This window comes from Spea bombifrons, chromosome 4 (assembly GCF_027358695.1).
Source record: "Spea bombifrons isolate aSpeBom1 chromosome 4, aSpeBom1.2.pri, whole genome shotgun sequence".
Taxonomy (NCBI): domain Eukaryota; kingdom Metazoa; phylum Chordata; class Amphibia; order Anura; family Pelobatidae; genus Spea; species Spea bombifrons.
In genome coordinates, this window is record NC_071090.1 from 13,920,388 (window position 1) to 13,938,604 (window position 18,217).

Genomic DNA, 18,217 nt, shown 5'->3' on the forward strand with positions numbered 1-18,217 from the left:
CTTAACCATGTGGATGGCATTCAGGACCCTAAATGTGCTATCTTGAGCCCCTCTGCCAGGCACAAATCCTGTCAGGGGTCAGCTGAGCAAACACTTCGTTACACTTATAAGGGATACTGGTCTATAGCTTTGACAGTCTAGTGGGTACTTTCGTTCCTTTGGGATCACAATGATTGAGGCCTCCAGGGAGTTAGGGTGGAATCCTCCTCCATCCTGAATGGCATTAATCAAAGGCCACAAAGGACATGCCTAGGTTTTGCCAGTAGGCTTTATAATACCATGAAGGTGACTTCCCTGCCTGCATGGTCTTCATCACAGACAAGGCTTTTTCCTCTAGTTCTCTTTTAATGTGCTTTTAAATATTTACTAATATCCCGCTGCCTAGCCTCCACCCCTGCTCGAGATTCCTACTTATAGTATAGTCTCCCTCTCTGGGCCTCCCAGATTTGTTCCCGTGTTCAAAGAATAATGCTGTGGAGCGTGTAAATGCCCAATGTATGTTGGCGTTCAGAGTGTCACCAGCTCCTGAAACCCCCCCCCCAAGGCGCTTATGATCTGCCTCCAATTCCGTGATATGATGAGATAGATCAGCAATCCTGGAGGCTCGCTGTCGTTTCAGTAGTGACACCCGATGTATATAGTTTCCCTCATGACCCCAGTGGTATCTTATTCTTCTTTTCATAAGGGCCTGTGTAAGCAGTCTTAGTGCCCATTGGTTATGGAGGGTTATGCTGATATCGACTTTGAAGTCCCAGGTTAAGTGTGACCTTGCCTTCTCCATGATGTCTGATTTTATGGTGAAACTGTGGACAGAGCACAATACATGCCATGGTGCATCTGCAGGTGATCGGCACAGTCTCAGTGCGTTGTGGGCTCTTCCTAGGGCCACCGGGCTGTCTAGGGAACGCCCCAGGATCCAGTTAAATACCTTATTTGCTCAATTTTAAGACGACCCCCCAAAATTTGAATATTAATTTAGGAAAAAAAGAAAAAGTCTGAATATAAGACTACCCTATAGAAAAAAATGTTTTACTAGTAAATATGAATTCACATGTAAACTATTTTTCATATTTATTTCTTTTGAGAAAAATTCGTTTTTTGTTTTTATTTCCTTTTATTTGCCAACATGCCCCCCAGTTATGCACATCTGCCGAACGGCTTGCCACTCTGCCCCCCAGATATGCCTTATACCTGCCTATATGCCACTCTGCCCCCCAGATATGCCTTATATCTGCCTATATGCCACTCTGCCTCCATGATATGCCTTTTAACCCCCATTATGCCAGTCTGCCCGCCCCCAAATGCCTTTTAACCACTTATATGCCTCTCTTCCTACAGGAATGCCTTATATCCCCCGATATGCCACTCTGCACCCCCCCCAACTTACCGATGCTTCCCCAGACTCGTTCCTTGTACTTCAGACTCCCTGGTGTCTAGTGGGGGCAGCTGGTGGATATCAATGCATGTAGACAACCTCTGCTGACTGTTAGTTCCGCCAGGGCACCGGAAGGTCACATCACTCCGGCGCTCCATCATAGAAGCCCCCAGAGGAAGCGCCGGCAGCAGCAGAGGTTACCAGAGAGGAGGATCCAGGTCCCCTGCAGTGCTGCGGGGGATCTGAAACTTAGTCTTATGGTCAGAGCTTTGTATAATGGAGCAAATATGGTACATTTTGCAACATGGCCTGGAGGTCTTCAGGGGACTATATCCTTGACCATCCCGGTTGCCCAGAACATCTGGGAACCAGTAATAAAATTGTGTGGGATCCTAAAGGGCTGTTAATTAACAAAAGGTAAGATCTCTACCTGGATACTTTTTATACTAGTGTTCCCAGGACAGCTAGCACAGACTAAAAAAGGAGGCCCTGCTGCCATTTAAGTTTAGACACTGGAAAGATGTGTACATGCTTAACGCCATTTATGACAAGAGCATTGTGCCCCTCCCTGCCTGTGGCAGAGCTGGGGTTTCTAGGAAGCCAGAGTGCATCAAGAAGTATAATAGGCACATGGCAGGACTAGCTGCTACAGCCATAACTCATCTTGAGGAAGTGCAAGACCTGGTATAAAAAGGTTAAACTCCCCAACATAAAAGGTTGTGTAACCCACCAGCCCCGGCTGTGCCCCTCTCAGTCCTTGCCATTTCCCCTAAGCCCTTCGATTCTCTCTATCAGCCCCTGCCATGCCTGCACCTGCTTATCTTTCTTCCTAAGGGGCCGCAGTAAATGGTGGTCTGCTGCTGTAAAAGCCACAGCAGGTCCCATGTGGCTGTATTAGAAGCACCGGATGGGACCTTCAACAGTTACATAAGTGCCTGGGTCCCAATTCTTGGCAGCCAAGCCTGATGCTGCCCCCTTTCTCAAGGGGGTGTCAATTGCCCCGTTGCCCCTGGATCCGCCCATGATTTAGGGATATGGAGTTGACCTTCAGAGCTTCAGTTTTAGGAGCCCCTTCCCCAGCAACACAACTGATTTACAGTATATACATATGAATAAATGTATGATATTATTTTGGTTGTTTTTAATCAAAGTATGTGTAATGTGTCTGCTTTTTGTTTCATCTTAATATATTTATCAATGTTTATGGCTACACTAAGGTGACACTCTTCTGAAACCCTGGAGCCTTTTTGACATTTCTACCATATATTTATTATTGTTACAAATTATGTTTTTGTTTGATACCAAGTATAGTCCAACATTTGTTATCAAAAATATCTAAAAATATATATATATATATATATATATATATATATATATATATATATATATATATAAAACAATAGTCATGATGGTTTTCCCTATGCAATTTGCCCAAAATTTTGGTTTAAGTGTGGATTTTAGATTTTTTTAATATATTTCTAGCATGTTTGTTTTAAATCTGCAAGGTTTTTACCTTTAGTATGCTGTGTTTGTGACATTCATCAGGCGTGCACCCAGGGCCGGACTGGCACTCTTGGGCTGTGCAGATGTCTATGCGGCTCAGCAGGCCCGCAGCTTCCGCTATGGAAAAAAATTATAAAAATTTAGACCCTTTTAAGCTTGCAAATATTTCCTTACTTAGATGTCTAGTACTGCATTAACAATGTATTTTTTGGTGTAAATGAAAAAAGACAGGAAGGAAGGACTGTCAAAATGATTAATTAAAATACCCAGACTTTAGTTGAAGTACTTAATTCACCAGTTTCATGCAAATAATAACTTAGTCCTAGTAATATTTTAAATGTACCCCTTAACATGGGCATATTACTGATTTGCTGCTGTTTATTATGCCGCAATTCAGAAAAAGTCTGGATATGTTCTCCCTTTGGTGTGAGAGAATTCTTTCTTTTGTAAATTGTTAGTGTTTCAGTTACAGATGTGCACACACTACTTAATAGGAGCCTTGGTGAGTGATCTACTACTTATCATACTGTTGCATTGCCCTAATGATGTAATATTTATGCATATTCTAGCTTAGGTATGGAACACGATGGCCAAGGAAATAGATGTGGAGATGAAGTCCGAATGGGAAGTATTATGGCACCCCTTGTGCAAGCTGCATTTCATCGCTTTCATTGGTCCCGGTGTAGCCAACAAGAACTAAGTCGTTATTTAAAGTAAGCAAGTTTTGTGTTTTTGTTCTTCTTACTCAGGGGAATCATAGCCAATTCTATAATATGCAAACACTCCAAACCTGGTGACTTAAAGCTATACAACATGTTAATAAAAATATTGTTGTGTATTGCATTACATTAGATGCTTAATATCTCTGATATTCAATCAATGTATTAATCTAGTGGTCAAGCCCAGAACTTAATCCTATATAACCATTTGTTTCCTAACACATTTGCACAAATAGTCATAGCTATGTAAATGGTAAACGAGGACTGATCTTCAGCATGGTCTTACCAGAATGAAAGAAAAGACCAAAATGTAGTTCCTCGTAACCTAGATACTCATGTTCTTTCCTTATAATTCATCAGATGTTACTCTGCAGGATTGAATAAGTAATGAAGTTGTAAATCTAAGCCTACACAACAGTAAATAATTGTCCAGGATCAGTTGAACACCAATACTTTTTACTTTAGAAAATCAGCCATTTGGCACAAAAATGACTTCATGATTTATAACATCATCAGGATTCTTAACACTTTTAAAAAAAATGTTTACTTTAATAATTGCAATGACTATAATATAAAAATGTTATTGCATGTGTCAACAACCAGGATATGTCCACATCTACAGTACCGTGAAAACCATTTAGGCAGGTGTGAAAAAATGATGTAAAGTAAGAATGCTTTAAAAAATAGTGTATTTATAGTTTATTTTTATCATTTAACAAAATGCAAAGTGCACGAACAGAAGAAAAATCTAAAGCAAATCAATATTTGATGGGACCACCTTTTGTCTTCAAAACAGCATCATCCATTTTTAGGGTAAATCAATATTTATTGAGATTTTCAAAGTTTTCAGGGATACAGAAAGGAAAAATCAAGGAAGGGAAATTAGGGAACACAGGCACCAATATAGTATGCATGAGGTTATAGCAGGTAGCATACATGAGCATAATAACCTGTGAAACCCACAAGTATGGGAAGTACATTCGAGGCATTCAAAATGAGCATAGTCATGTGATCGCGACCCACACGAGCGGCAGGTAACATCAGTACATTAAGGGAGAAATCCCAGCAAATAACGTGAGACTGCAAAAAGACAAGGCATAAGATCACGCTAGTGAAAACTTACAGGCAACATGACGAGGAGACGTCACCATGAAACCCATACACAGACCACATGGCACAGCAGCAGACCACTTGGAAGAGTACGGTATATAATGCACGAAAAGTAGGACATACGGTTGCAAAAGTGGGGCATGGCAAGGAGGTGCGTGGTTCCCTAGAAGGAGGGGGGAAGGGAGAAGAGGGAGGAGGGGGGAAGGGAAAAAGAGAAGAAAGGAAAAGAAAAAAAGGGGGGTGGGTGGTGAAGGCCCAGTATGGATCCGTTACGTTCACATGGGTGGAGTGTCAAATAAGGAGCTGACCGGAGAATCAGAAAGGAGCTGCATCGAATAGAACCAGGTGCGCAGATGTTTAGCTACTGCATCCGAGGCGGAACACATCAGCTCGTCAAGGGTCCGTGTCCTCGCAACGCGTTGAAACCACTATCGTGGGAGGGGCAGAATCTCCCCATTGCAAGGGGATCAGTCACTAAGTGGCGGATCACAGAGGCTTTATACCAAGTAATCGGGTAAGACATGTGATGAAGGAGCAAAAACTCCGGGGTAAAGGGGATAATGTTGTCCGAGAGGGTTTGCAAATACGAGTGCACAGTCCGACATAGCAGAATTGTAGCGTGCAGTAGAAGCAGAAGATCGGTACCACTGAGCGAGCAGCTTGTAGGACATTTCCTGGTCCCTATTGCTGATGGAGCAGCGGTGAGTAAGAACACACATCTTCTCCCACTGATCCTCCGAGAAGACCATGTGCAGAGAAGACTCCCATTTGCCCATTAAGGGGGGAGGAGCGGGATGCAAGACTGTCAGGAGGAGGCCGTAGAGAAGGGAGACGCCATGAGCAGGGAGCGAGGCGGTAACGCAGAGGCGCTCAAACGTGGTAAGGTCCCTGAGGACATGATGGGGCCGACTCAAGGACCTAAAAAGTGAAAAAGCTGCAAATAGCGGAACTGGGCCAATAGGGTCAGAGGTCCCGGGGCCACTAAGTCCCCCAAAGACGCAAGACCGGTACGAGACAGGTAGGCACGAATACCGGAGCCCCTCGCCGCAATCGCAGTGGGGAAAAGGTCAACACCCATACCCGGTGGGAAATCCGGATTATCCCGCACCGGGGTGAGCTGCGACGGGATGGTAGACAGCGTGGTGCCTCGCAGCAAGGAGTGCCAGACACGAAGCGTCGCCTTGAGAAACGGATGATGGGAAGCCTGCCTGTTGGCCATGGGAATTGCCAGCCAGGGCAGGGACCGGGCAGGGAAGCCCAAAAGAGCATCCTCCAATCCACTGCTTCTGAGACGGGTTATGCACCCACTCCAAGACCCGAAGGAGGTGGCAGGCTCTATAATAAGTACGAGGGCAGGGGAGAGCAAGGCCCCCTCTCGACTTGGGGAGGATTAACGTACTAAAGCTAACGCGGGGGGAACGGCGGCCCCACACGAATCCAAGAAAAGCAGAGCGGACGGCAGCAAAGAACGAGAGAGGTATATGGATGGGGAGAGTTTGAAACAAGTACAATAGTCGGGGCATAGCAGTCATTTTTAAGGTATTAATACGTCCAAGCCAGGAGATCGCAAGCCCAGACCATCTTCGCAGCTCAGATCGCAGAGACGTCAGCAGGGGAAGGAAATTGTGAGCATAAAGCTGAGTGAGATCAGCGGACAACCAGATTCCCAGGTATCACAACTTCGAGGTGCACCACTTGCAAGGAAAAACAGCACTTAAAGCACTGCAATCCTGTGGAGGCAAGGTGACATTAAGGATCTCCGACTTGGACATGTTTATCTTAAAGTCGGAGAGTGCACCATACAACTGAAGCTCCCGCAATATAGAAGGAAGAGAGATCCGAGAGACCGTAAAAAGAAGGTTGTCCGCATATCCCAGGAGTTTATGAGAGGTGTGACCCACCTGTAGGCCCTTAATATCGGGGTTCAGCCTTATTGCTTGCAGTAGAGGCTCCAGGGAGAGCACAAATAACATCGGCGAGAGAGGGCAGCCCTGGCGGGTCCCATTGCGGATAGGAAAGGTGTCAGATAGAGAACCGTTGATGCGGAGACGAACGTGTAGAGTGAGCTGACCCAGGTGAGGAACCCCGGACCAAAACCCATACGGCGGAGAGTAGCCAGTAGAAATGACCAGTCAACTCTATCAAAAGCCTTCTCCGCATCAGTCGAGAGAAAGACGGTAGGCGTAGAGGTGACTTTTGCATAGTGCAAACAATTAAACGCACGAATTGTGCTGTCTCGGGCCTCCCTGCCCGGCACAAAACCGGTCTGGTCCGGACGGAGGGCACGTGCCAAATACTTGCCAGGCTTGTCGCCGTGTTCACGGAACAGCGCTTTGTTGCGTAAGTAAGAGCAGTGGTGTTTATCGTTAAGGATCGTGGCCAGCCTCCCACGGAGAAGCGTAAGTTGCTGCAAGACGTCTCTGGACAGAGAGGTCTTATGGGCCTGTTTTAGCACCGCGATGCGTGCGCACAAGGAGCTGATCTCCCTCCCCGCCGCCTTCTTTTGCTGGGAGCACAGCCGTATGTAGTGACCCCTGATCACACTTTTATGGGCTTCCCAGACAGTAAGTGCTGGGACATCGGGGGACGTATTTTCACTGAAGTAAAGGGATAAAGCTTGAGATCATCCATTTTTAAGTACACTTGTACACAGTTTTTCACACCTGCCTAAAACCTTTGCACAGTATTGTATGTTCACAAATACTGTATATTTGCTAATGCACCTATTGTCACACTTATTTATTTACCGTATTTGCCCGATTATAAGACAAGGTTTTTTTCAGAGCAAATGCTCAAATAGAGGTCTGATTAGGAGACTAAGATCCAGATCCCCCGCACCGCTGCAGGGGACCAGGATCCTCCTGTCTCACCCTCCCCCACCCCATCATACACACACTTACCGGTGCTTCCTGCTGTATTGCCGGGGCAGCGGGTTGACTTCTATGCGATCCGCGTAGACAACGTCCGCTGCTGCCGGAAGGAGGTGTGGCTAGCAGCGGGGGTTGTCTGCGTCCGTCGCGTAGACCTTCTTTTTTTTCCTAAGTTAATATTCAGACCTATTCGTCTTATAATCAGGGTCGTCTTATAATCGAGCAAATACGGTAATATCCAATGGAACCACCTTTTAACTTTTTTGTGGTCCTCTTTAGAGTTCCTCTTTAACCCCTTAAGGACAATGGGCGGTCCCTAAACCCATTGAAAACAATGCATTTTGAGCCTGTACATGTACGGGTTTTGTCACTAAGGGGTTAACTAGTGCCAAGGATTAAATAGCCTTTTATTTTATTTTCATAAAGAACACTTGTAGGAAGTAGGGATGCACCGAAATGAAAATTCAGGACCGAAACCAAAAATCTAGCATTCACTTAGTGGAAACCAAAAATGACCCCCCCACACCTTTAAAAAAAAAAAAATAAACTACACTTTTATTAAAAATAAGTAAATAACAATATTAATATATATGATTGTTAACAGCAATCACACACCTTTTACAGCAATACACCCCCCTCATCTCTCACTCACTGCCTCTCCTGGCTAGTACAAAAGACCCTGCTCACAAACTGTGTGACCAACGCACAGGTAAGCAGCCTGGCCCCTGCGGACTATTATTTTCGGCCTTTTTTTATTTCGGCATTTTGCTGATGATGCCCTTTTCGACCGGTATATTTCGGCCACCGATATATTGGTGCATCCCTAGTAGGAAGTAGAGAGAAAGCATAAGATCATATGGCTTATTTGATCCCTGGCTTTAATTGATACTCTTCCTTCAAGTACGCAGCTATAAAAGGAAGATTTGCATATGCTAATTTTTGTCATAGTGGTGCTTGGGAATTTCCCGTTTGCTATCTTTTGTGTATTGATTGCTGCCAAAGTAGAGAAAATAAAATAAGAAAATCATTCTTGGTTTGCAGTTCATATGATTGCTTACGTGATGATCCGTTTGCACATGATTGGCCTTCCCTTCCGCAATTGCCTGGGATACAATATTCTATGAATGAGCAATGTCGTTTCGATTTTGGTTTGGGCTACATGATGTGTACAGCTGTAAGTATCAATGCTGTTTTGGGTGGTTATATTTTAGGATATTAGTTTGATGTATTTTACGGGGAAACATCATTAAAACAATTGCTAATCTAATACTATGTAATAAAATATTTTTTTATTTTATTTTAAGAATCATTTTAAGAATGATAGTTCACATGCTTGTATTTCAAACAGTGTAATTTAAAAATCAACTAGCACATTCCAAGCAAAACCGTTCTGACTACCTTTTCCCCTGGTAATAACATAATAAAGAGAGCAAAATGTGTAAGGTTAGAAATGTATTCCTTTCAACCACAACCTATGTGCAAGCACCAATAATGTTAAATTAGTATTTTTATCACCTTTATGTTTTTTGTTTCATATGTAACATTCAGTTTAGTATATATAGAAACATAATTTTAACATTTGATTGGAATATGCATATGTCTTTTTTTGTAGTTTCGAACATTTGATCCCTGCAAACAGCTTTGGTGTAGTCATCCAGATAATCCTTATTTCTGCAAGACAAAAAAGGGCCCCCCACTCGATGGTACAATGTGTGCAAATGGAAAGGTAAGAGTGGATCTATTCATTTATACCCAACACAGTCTAGTTTTGATAATTGGGAGCAGTGTTCCCTCTAAGCTGTGCGCTTGTGCGCGCGCACATAGCTTTCTGAGGGAGCGCACACGAACAAAAATTGTGCGTACAACCAGTAGCGTACCGAAGGAGGGACAGTCCGCTACCGGTTGTGTGCACAGCAACCCTCCAGAGACGGACAGTAATGTCCGCCGCTAGAGGAGCAAGCTCGGTTGGGGAGATCAAGGATCTCCCTCCAACCGGCTTAAAATCAATCAAGGGAGCGGGAGGTCTGTTAATACATACCTCCGATCCTGCTCCCTTGCGATGAGCGCGGCAACTGATGCTGTGCGTCGGGATTTGATGTCAGATCCCGGCGCACAGCACTGAAGCCACGCCCACCGTCTTTACTGCACCGGAAGGAGAGGACATAGAAGAGGAAGAACGAAGAGGAGGAAAAGTGAGAAAAGGTAGGAAAACATTCTGTGAGAGTGAATTAATAAGTGTGTGAGAGTGATGGGTGTTATGCTGTAGTTTAAACTGAATGCTTGTGAATGAGTGTGTGTGTGTGATAGCATGGATGTGTAAGTGTGTGGGGAGTGGGTAGCATGGCATAGGGAGGCTGTAATCATATTCCTATCATGCTCAGGTTCCAGCATGTACTGGCTACCTGGGCATGATAGGAGTGAGATTGCTGGTAGCAATTATATATTTTGTTGTTCAATTTTGGTGTGTTAACCACACCTTTATTAAAAGTAAGTAACACACCAAAATTGGACAGAAAAATTCGATAACAATATTAATTTATATATATATATAGTGATAGATGTTCTGCTGTACCACTGTCAGTGTTTTCCTCAGTATATAATGATAGCAGTTATGCTGTACCACCGTCAATGTTTGCCTCAGTATATAGTGATAGCAGTTATGCTGTACCACCGTCAATGTCTGCCTCAGTATATAGTGATAGCAGTTATGTTGTACCACCGTCAATGTCTGCCGTAGTAAATAATGATAACAGTTATGCTGTACCCCTGTCAATGTTTGCCTAACAATAGAAGCTATGCAGTTTTAAAGTGAGTGTGTGGGGTCCCACGTACAGGATCCGCCCCAGGTGCCAAATACTCTGGGTATGCCCCTGCGCACAACAGTTTTTCCCAATTTTTTGTTATCCTTTATGCGGCCTGGAGCCTCCGCTTGTGATTCGCTCATAATTTACTTATGCAGTGAGAATTTCACCTTTAAAAAAACATTACAATAAGTAATACTGTTGTGTAACTAATACTACATTATCACACTATAATGTAGTGTTATTAACCATGAGCGAGCTGTACCAAAAATATAGAATAACAATTTAAATTTAACGTTTGCAGAAGCATATTGTGCGCACAAAATTTTGGCTCTGGGAACATTTTTGTACAAGAGAAATTTTCTGTGCACACCACCTAAGAAAAAATAGGTTGGGGGGAGGCATTTTTTTTACTTCACTAATAATGATTAATAGTAACAAAAACTATTCTGGCTAAAGGATTGGTTACTTTTATGGTGTGTGTTTTATATTTGTTGGATTTGCTTAAAGTATTTTTTCAGTTAGGTTTCAAGACCTTGCTAAAAGACCCATTAACTAAAATAAAAGTATTGTTGCCTTTGTTTGTATTATGCATACAAGTGAGGGTTTCTATAGTTCATGTGTTTTCTTTTTTTTCCTGTTTTATTATGACATAAGCACTGCTTCAAGGGTCACTGCATATGGCTTACTCCAGATATCCTCAGGCAAGATGGAAATTGGGGCCAGTGGAGTAAATTTGGTTCTTGTTCTAGGACTTGTGGTACAGGTGTGAGATACCGAACACGCAGCTGTGACAATCCACAGTAAGGATCTTTATAACTATTTATAATTTTGATATGTGATACTAATTTGTCTATATATCTATCTATCTATCTATCTATCTATCTATCTATCTATCTATCTATCTATCTATCTATCTATCTATCTATCTATCTAAGAACTGCTTGACCTTTCTATATCATGGGAGCCACATGCTTAAATATAATTCATCATAATGAGAACTAGATGTAAGCAGTCAAATGTTCAAGTAATTAATTTGTTTGGGACTATGTAAAAATCTACTGGATACCACAGTGCTGTACAATTTATGATTTTATGAAAAAATCCTTATTGTAAAAGCAATTGGAAAATTCTAGACATGGTAATAGCAGGTTAATACTGAGAAATCATTTTTTTTTCTACCAAACCCAAAAGGTTTTATGTATGGCTTTAGATAAATACATCCAGATATCAGAACATTGTGCTGCAAAAAATAATTGCTGAAAAATCCTACAATGATGACATAGAAACATAGATCAAAGAATTTCTTGACATATTATAACCATTTGTCAGTCTGTTTTTCCTGACGTAAAGGCCTAACCCCTAATTAGTCCTTGGTCTCATATTAGATTCATCCAAATATCTTCCCCATGCATGTTAAAATTTCCTTACTGTATTAGAGTCTACCACTTCTGCTGGGGGGCTTTTCTACGCATCTTCCTCTCTCTCACTAAAATAAAACGTCCTTGTGTTACCATGACACGTGTTGTATGATGTTATTTATGGCTATGTACATGCTAACTCACTAGTTTCTTGAAATAATTGCATATAAGTAAGTAATTCAATGTGTTACTGCTGGGGTCCCATGCAGGGTAAGTTCAACAGCCCTGCATTTGATATAGTTACAGCAAATTGAGGCCAGTTAAACTGGACTTTTAATTTCAAGAAAGAGTGAAAGAAAATTCTGAGAAGGTGAGTAGAAATACCAGATGATAAGTGCTGTTTGAACATACCTGAAGAAGAACAGTCTGCGATAAGTGGACATGGGACAGTCACAGGAATCTGTGTAAAGAGCAAAAGTGGGGGTGGTTGGTGATCCAATAGTGGATTCAAATATACGGTATTAAAGCCTGCAAATTGGAAATCCATAGCCAGAAAGAATGACTGATGCAGTCCAAGGAATGCCATCATATTTGTGGCAATGCATTGAAAGATCCTTGCAACATAATTTGTGAGCCTGGTTTGCAGAAGTGATTCGAAGCACGCAGGAGCCGGTAGCAACCATCATCTACAGACAATGATGAATACCAACAGTATGTAAAAAGTTAACTCTGGAAGCAGGTAATTAGGAACAATAATCTGGGCTATAGTACTTCCAATTGACTAGTTGTACACTGCATATTGTAGTGTAACACAACTAATTTCTTCATGAAAAACGGTCTGAATTTCATATGGATATGACCATTTGACCAGCAGAGGGACAGAAGCATCCTACCAGTGGAAATCACTTGCAGAGCAAATGTTTAAAGAGTCAGGAATAAAATCTGAACATTCAGAGGGAAGTTGGACAATTTAGAGAGAAGTTGGGATTCATTACCCACTGTATTTATCTTTATTTTATTAACAGATGTTGTGTAGGTGGGTATTTCAAAGGGGTTATTCATTATTTTTTGGTCTTTATAGCACAATCTAGGACCTGAATAGCAGCCCCACCCAAATTAAGTTGCTGAGTTTAAATGCAGAAAGGCTAGGTTTCCACTTGGGTTTTTGTCCTGCGTTTTTTTCTTGATGAAAAACGCCAGGAAAAACGCCAAGAAAACTGCCACTGCATTTACCTGCGTTTTGGCGTTTTTTCTGGAGTTTTTTCTGGCGTTTTAGCCTTTCTGTGGAAATTGCTTTTTTGACCTTAGGCAGTTTTTCCAGCCTTTACAAGTTAGAAGTTTCACCCAGCTAAGGCTAGGTTTCCACTTGGGTTTTTGTCCTGCGTTTTTTTCTTGATGAAAAACGCCAGGAAAAACGCCAAGAAAACTGCCACTGCATTTACCTGCGTTTTGGCGTTTTTTCTGGAGTTTTTTCTGGCGTTTTAGCCTTTCTGTGGAAATTGCTTTTTTTGACCTTAGGCAGTTTTTCCAGCCTTTACAAGTTAGAAGTTTCACCCAGCTAAAAGGGATTAGGATAAATGGCAAATATCTGCCCTCTCCTGATGTCATTTACTTGGTAGAGTTCTACTTAAGGCTAGGTTTCCACTTGTTTTTTTTTTGCTAAAAACGCCCATAAAAACGCCAATAGCGCCACCTGGCGTTTTTTTAGTGAAAAAACGCTGCAGCCAGATGTTTGCTGTTCTTCAATAGGAAATCGCAAAATGCCATTTCCACTTGGCGTTTTTCTGTTTGGCGTTTTTTCAGTCCTCTTTGGCGTTTTCCTGCTTTTTTGGGCTCTGTGGCAGTTTTTCAAAATCGCAGCATGTTGACACTCTGGCGTTTTTTGCAAGGAAATCTTGGCGTTTTTCTCCAATAGAAGTCTATTACTGCATTACTCTCTCCATTACCATCACGTAAGTTATCAATGTAATTTTTACTAGCTTGGCAAAAGTCTCAATTATATGGTTAGTGTTATGTGGTATGAACCGACTGTTAGGGTACATTAGTAGTTATCTCACGTCTTAGTTGTGTAGGGAAGTCTGCTCTTGTCGGTTGTGTTGATACTGATGGTATCTAGAGATTTAGATTCTTCATGAGCCCAGACATGTACGGGCTTTGTCATGAAGGGGTTAATACTAATAAATGTAAAATAATGCACTTGGGATGTAAAAATCCCAAGGCAGAATATAGTGCTGGTGGCACTGTACTATAAGTAACAATAGAAAAGAGGGACTTAGGAGCATCCTAAAAAGCAAATAGGATGTTGGGTTGCATAGGGAGAGACATTAGCAGCAGAAAGAGGAAGGTGATTATGCCACTTTACAGATCTTTGGTCAGGCCTCACCTAGAGTATTGTGTACAGTTCTGGAGACCCCATCTCCAGAAGGATATCGACACAATGAGGAGAGCTACAAAAATGAAAATTTCTGTCCTGCATATCACTTATCAGTAAATGTTAAATGATATTAGTATGTATAGCTTGGAGGAAAGAAAAGAGAGGGGAATGCAATACAAACATTTAAATGCTTAAAGGTATTTAACAAAGTACAGGAGGCACGCTTATTTGAAAGGAGGAGCAATGTTAGAACAAGGGGTCATGGTCTAAAACTTGAAGGCCAGAGGCTCAGATGTAATGTAAATAGGGCTGCAACAACTAATCGATAATGAAACTGTTGACAACAATTTTCATTATCGATTAGTCGAATCAATTTTTATCGATTATAAAAAGGGTTTTTTCCAGAGCAAATGCTCTGAAAAACTCCTCTCCTTATATAATCCGACCTCAAACAGAGATCGGATTATAACACTAGAATCCAGATCCCCCGCAATGCTGCAGGGGACCTGGATTCCCCTCACTGTCAGCCGGTGGTTGTCTGTGCGATGCGTTTATGGGGGCCGGAGTAGCATATCAGGGTGCACAGTGGCATATAGGGAGGTATAAGGCATAAATGGGGGCGAGTGGCATATTGGAAGTTTGAAGGCATATCAGGGGGCACAGTGGCATATAGAATATAGGGCATATCGATATTAGGCATATCAGGAGGGCATAAAACATATCTGGGGGTAAAAGGTATATCAGGGGGCTCAGTTGTATATCACTGGCATATAAGGAGTATAAGGCATATCTGGTGGCAGAGTGGCAAGCTGGGGGTCAGATGTGCATAACTGGGGGCAGTTTGGTGAATAAAAGAAAATATAAGCAAGGCTTTTTTCTCATAGTTTTTATTAAATATGAAAAATAGTTAACATATGAATTAATATTTACTAATAACTTTGTATTAAACCAGAAAAACGAAGCCTTTAACACCCAAAACACGTGTGAAAATCAATGTGTGAAAAAAAAAAATCGTAAAGAATACTTCCCCAATGTATAACTGCCGCAGCCCAACAACAACGCTCCTCTCAGCGTTCCGATACGAAAACCAATAGAAATCGGGGCGCATATGTACATGGGAAGAGAAAATATATATAATAGTGTAGTATGATCAACAAAATGGAAATATGTAGATGTGTAAAATGCACTCACAAACGGTGCCAGCACAAGAAGCTCTTCTGAAAAAACTGTTCTTTATTCTTTAAAAGCTCTATAAGTATAAAGCAGAGACAACAACCATATGGTGCAGTATTTTCCTAGGTGATGTATGCGCAAATAAGAAAACACTTACAGAATGGTTGAGTTCAAACGGGTCAAATATTTAAAATGAAGAGTCCAACGAAGTGGATCAGGAACATACAGATCAAATCTTCTATATCTCAACGCGTTTCGCCGTTCTCACGGCTTCCTCAGGAGAAATAATGTTGAAAATCGGTGTAATCCGCAGTGGTAATCCGTAAACGTGGTGTTTACGTTTACGGATTACCACTGCGGATTACACCGATTAAGTTCTACTTTTCTCAGAGGGTAGTAGATAAATGGAACAGTCTCCCAGCAGCAGTGGTGGAGGCTAATACAGTAAGGGAATTGAAACAAATATTGGATAGATTTAAAGCATTCCTTACTGTTATAATTGAAATGCAGGAAACGTTACAGCATTCCATAACGCATCCTGGGCATAGTGTAGGGGATTATGATGTTAGACACGACTATGTCTTTGCTCCAGTAGGAGTGTATAGTGGGCTTTTTAATGGTGCCCATACACAGGGTAAGAGCCCAAAATTACTGTAGCTCCATGGCATTGGTGGGATGCCAATTTTGGTGCTTAGTGGAGATTCGACCAGGGTGGGCAGCAAAATATTGCTCCCCATACAAGTTTAGTATCCCTAAGAAAGAGTTCCAGGTTTTGAACCAGGGTAAAACTTGTGACCTCTACCTCTATTCCTGGAGTGGCAGTAAAATACCTCACCCATTACCTGCAGTTGGGGTAAGTGATACACTTATGCCGCAGATCTTGGCAATATTACACATACATGTACAGGCATTGTCACAAATGCATTGGATTACATGTATGGCATTGTGGTAAAGAGGTTCATAACTAAAATTCATTATATAGGACAAGCACACTACAGGAAATACCCAGTCTCTAGCTCTCTGTGCTCATTCCTAGATCGATAAATATCTAGAAAAATTCTTGGTTAAGAAGAGGTTAATCCTGATGGGGAACCCTCTTCATTGATTAAGCCTTCACAAATATTTATCTTCTTCTGACAAAAATGACAATAAGGAAGTGGGATTTAATGGCGGGCACCATATGTTGCAGACAGTGGATAGATTATTGGGGGTCCTGGAGAGGATCCAGCTGTTTTAGTGAATATTGGCATTGTAAAAGAAAGATTGAGAGTCCTAAAAGATAATTTTAGGGATTTTGTGATTAAGATTAGTTAAAGGACCTCCAAGGTAGTATTCTTGGAGATACTACCTGTGCCATGTGCTATACAAGAAAGATAGCAGAGAATTAGTTATCTTAATGCATTGCTGAAGTCTGGGTGTAAGAAGGGGAGCTTTATGTTTTTAAAGCACCAGGCTTTGAGGTACGATCACTATAGTCGTGATGGATTGCACCTGAAAGCAAGAGGGTCCAAAGTACTTGGGGAGGCTATGGCTATATGGTTGGAGGAGATTTTAAACTAGGAGTGGGGGTATAATAAATACAGGGCTAGACAGTATAGAAAAGTATAGAAAAGGAAGGTGGATACATCTGGGGGCTTGGTTTGTACAGATAATAGGGAGAAGCAGCAAGGTGCTAGCCACATGTGTGCAGCACTCTTGGAGTTTAGGAAATAAGATGTGAAAATGTAATAGTAATGGCAACTGAGAATGTTTAATGGCTGTTACTGAGACATGGTATAATGAGAATGTCACGGAGCTGGCTAGTCCGACCGACTACCTCCGCTTACTTGTGCTCCCCTAATCTGGGACAACACACTTTCTCCAGTTCCCCAGTCACTAGCCGAGACTCAGTGTAGGGTAAAACCAAACAAAGACTGTTTTGCTGGCTATAACCAGCCCTGTGTGTCTAAAATAAACCACACATTTACATAAAACAAGATATTGGGATACAAACCGCTCCCTTAATCTGCCTCCCGAAGACAACAGGGGCTGTAACTGGATTAACAATACAATGGGGGGGGGGGCTGATTTATACAACATAATAATGCACCATGGGGTGGAGGGGTCTGATATTAAATTAAAACAATGGCAGTGACTCCCTGGTGACAGATCCTGGCTGTCTGTCAGAGATAATCTCCTCAGCAAGTGATGAGATGATACTGCTGGGGGTAGCCACAGAAGTCTTTACAAACCCAGGGCCCATAGTCGATAGGGAGGAGGCTGGCAGTCAGGCTTCTTCAGTGGCCCCAGTGATGGAGGGTTCCGTCAGAGAAAAAAATGACTCAGACATAGCAATTCCGGGGTACTCTTTATATAGAAAAGACAAGGAAGGTAAGAAAGGGGGAAGGATAAAATCTAAAACTAACACTTTAGTGAGGAGAACATAGAGTCAGTTTGGGTTACTTTACATTACTATTTGTTAAAAGTACAGTAACTAGTGTAGGTGATTTATAGACCCCCTGGACAAGTAAGAGTTCAAGAATCTACAAGTTAAGGAAATACCTAAAATGACATCGAATGAGGAATTTATAATCATAGGGGTCTATTATCTTCTTTGTATGAACTGGAAAACCAAAGTAGCTGGTTGTGCCAGGAGTACAGAAATTCCGACTCCTTACTGGGATTATCTTCAAAACAAGTAGGCCATATTAGATTTAGTTTTCACAAATGGCAAATTTGGTATCGGCTATTACTGTAGGTAAAAGTTTGGGATCTAGTGATCATCATTGGATGTGGTTTATTACATGAACAGTGATACCATACAAAAACAAAAGTTTTAGATTTTAGAATATCTGGCTTTTCTAAAATCAGAATAGATCTAAAGGAGTCATTATCGGACTGGGGCGATTTAAATGGAGTTCAGGAGAAATGGGATTATTTAAAAATTGAATT

General features: G+C 41.8%; 1 protein-coding gene across 2 annotated transcripts in view; it reads left to right on the top strand.

Annotated features, from left to right (window-relative positions):
• The window catches only part of LOC128492708 (A disintegrin and metalloproteinase with thrombospondin motifs 2-like), a 236,005-nt gene that overhangs the window by 130,952 nt on the left and 86,836 nt on the right, over window positions 1-18,217 (top strand). For both annotated transcript variants that reach the window (XM_053465368.1, XM_053465367.1), the window contains exons 8-11: window positions 3,448-3,591; window positions 8,619-8,751; window positions 9,190-9,303; window positions 11,036-11,181. In XM_053465368.1, the coding sequence (XP_053321343.1) occupies window positions 3,448-3,591; window positions 8,619-8,751; window positions 9,190-9,303; window positions 11,036-11,181 (537 nt within the window). The remainder of the gene's footprint in view (window positions 1-3,447; window positions 3,592-8,618; window positions 8,752-9,189; window positions 9,304-11,035; window positions 11,182-18,217) is intronic.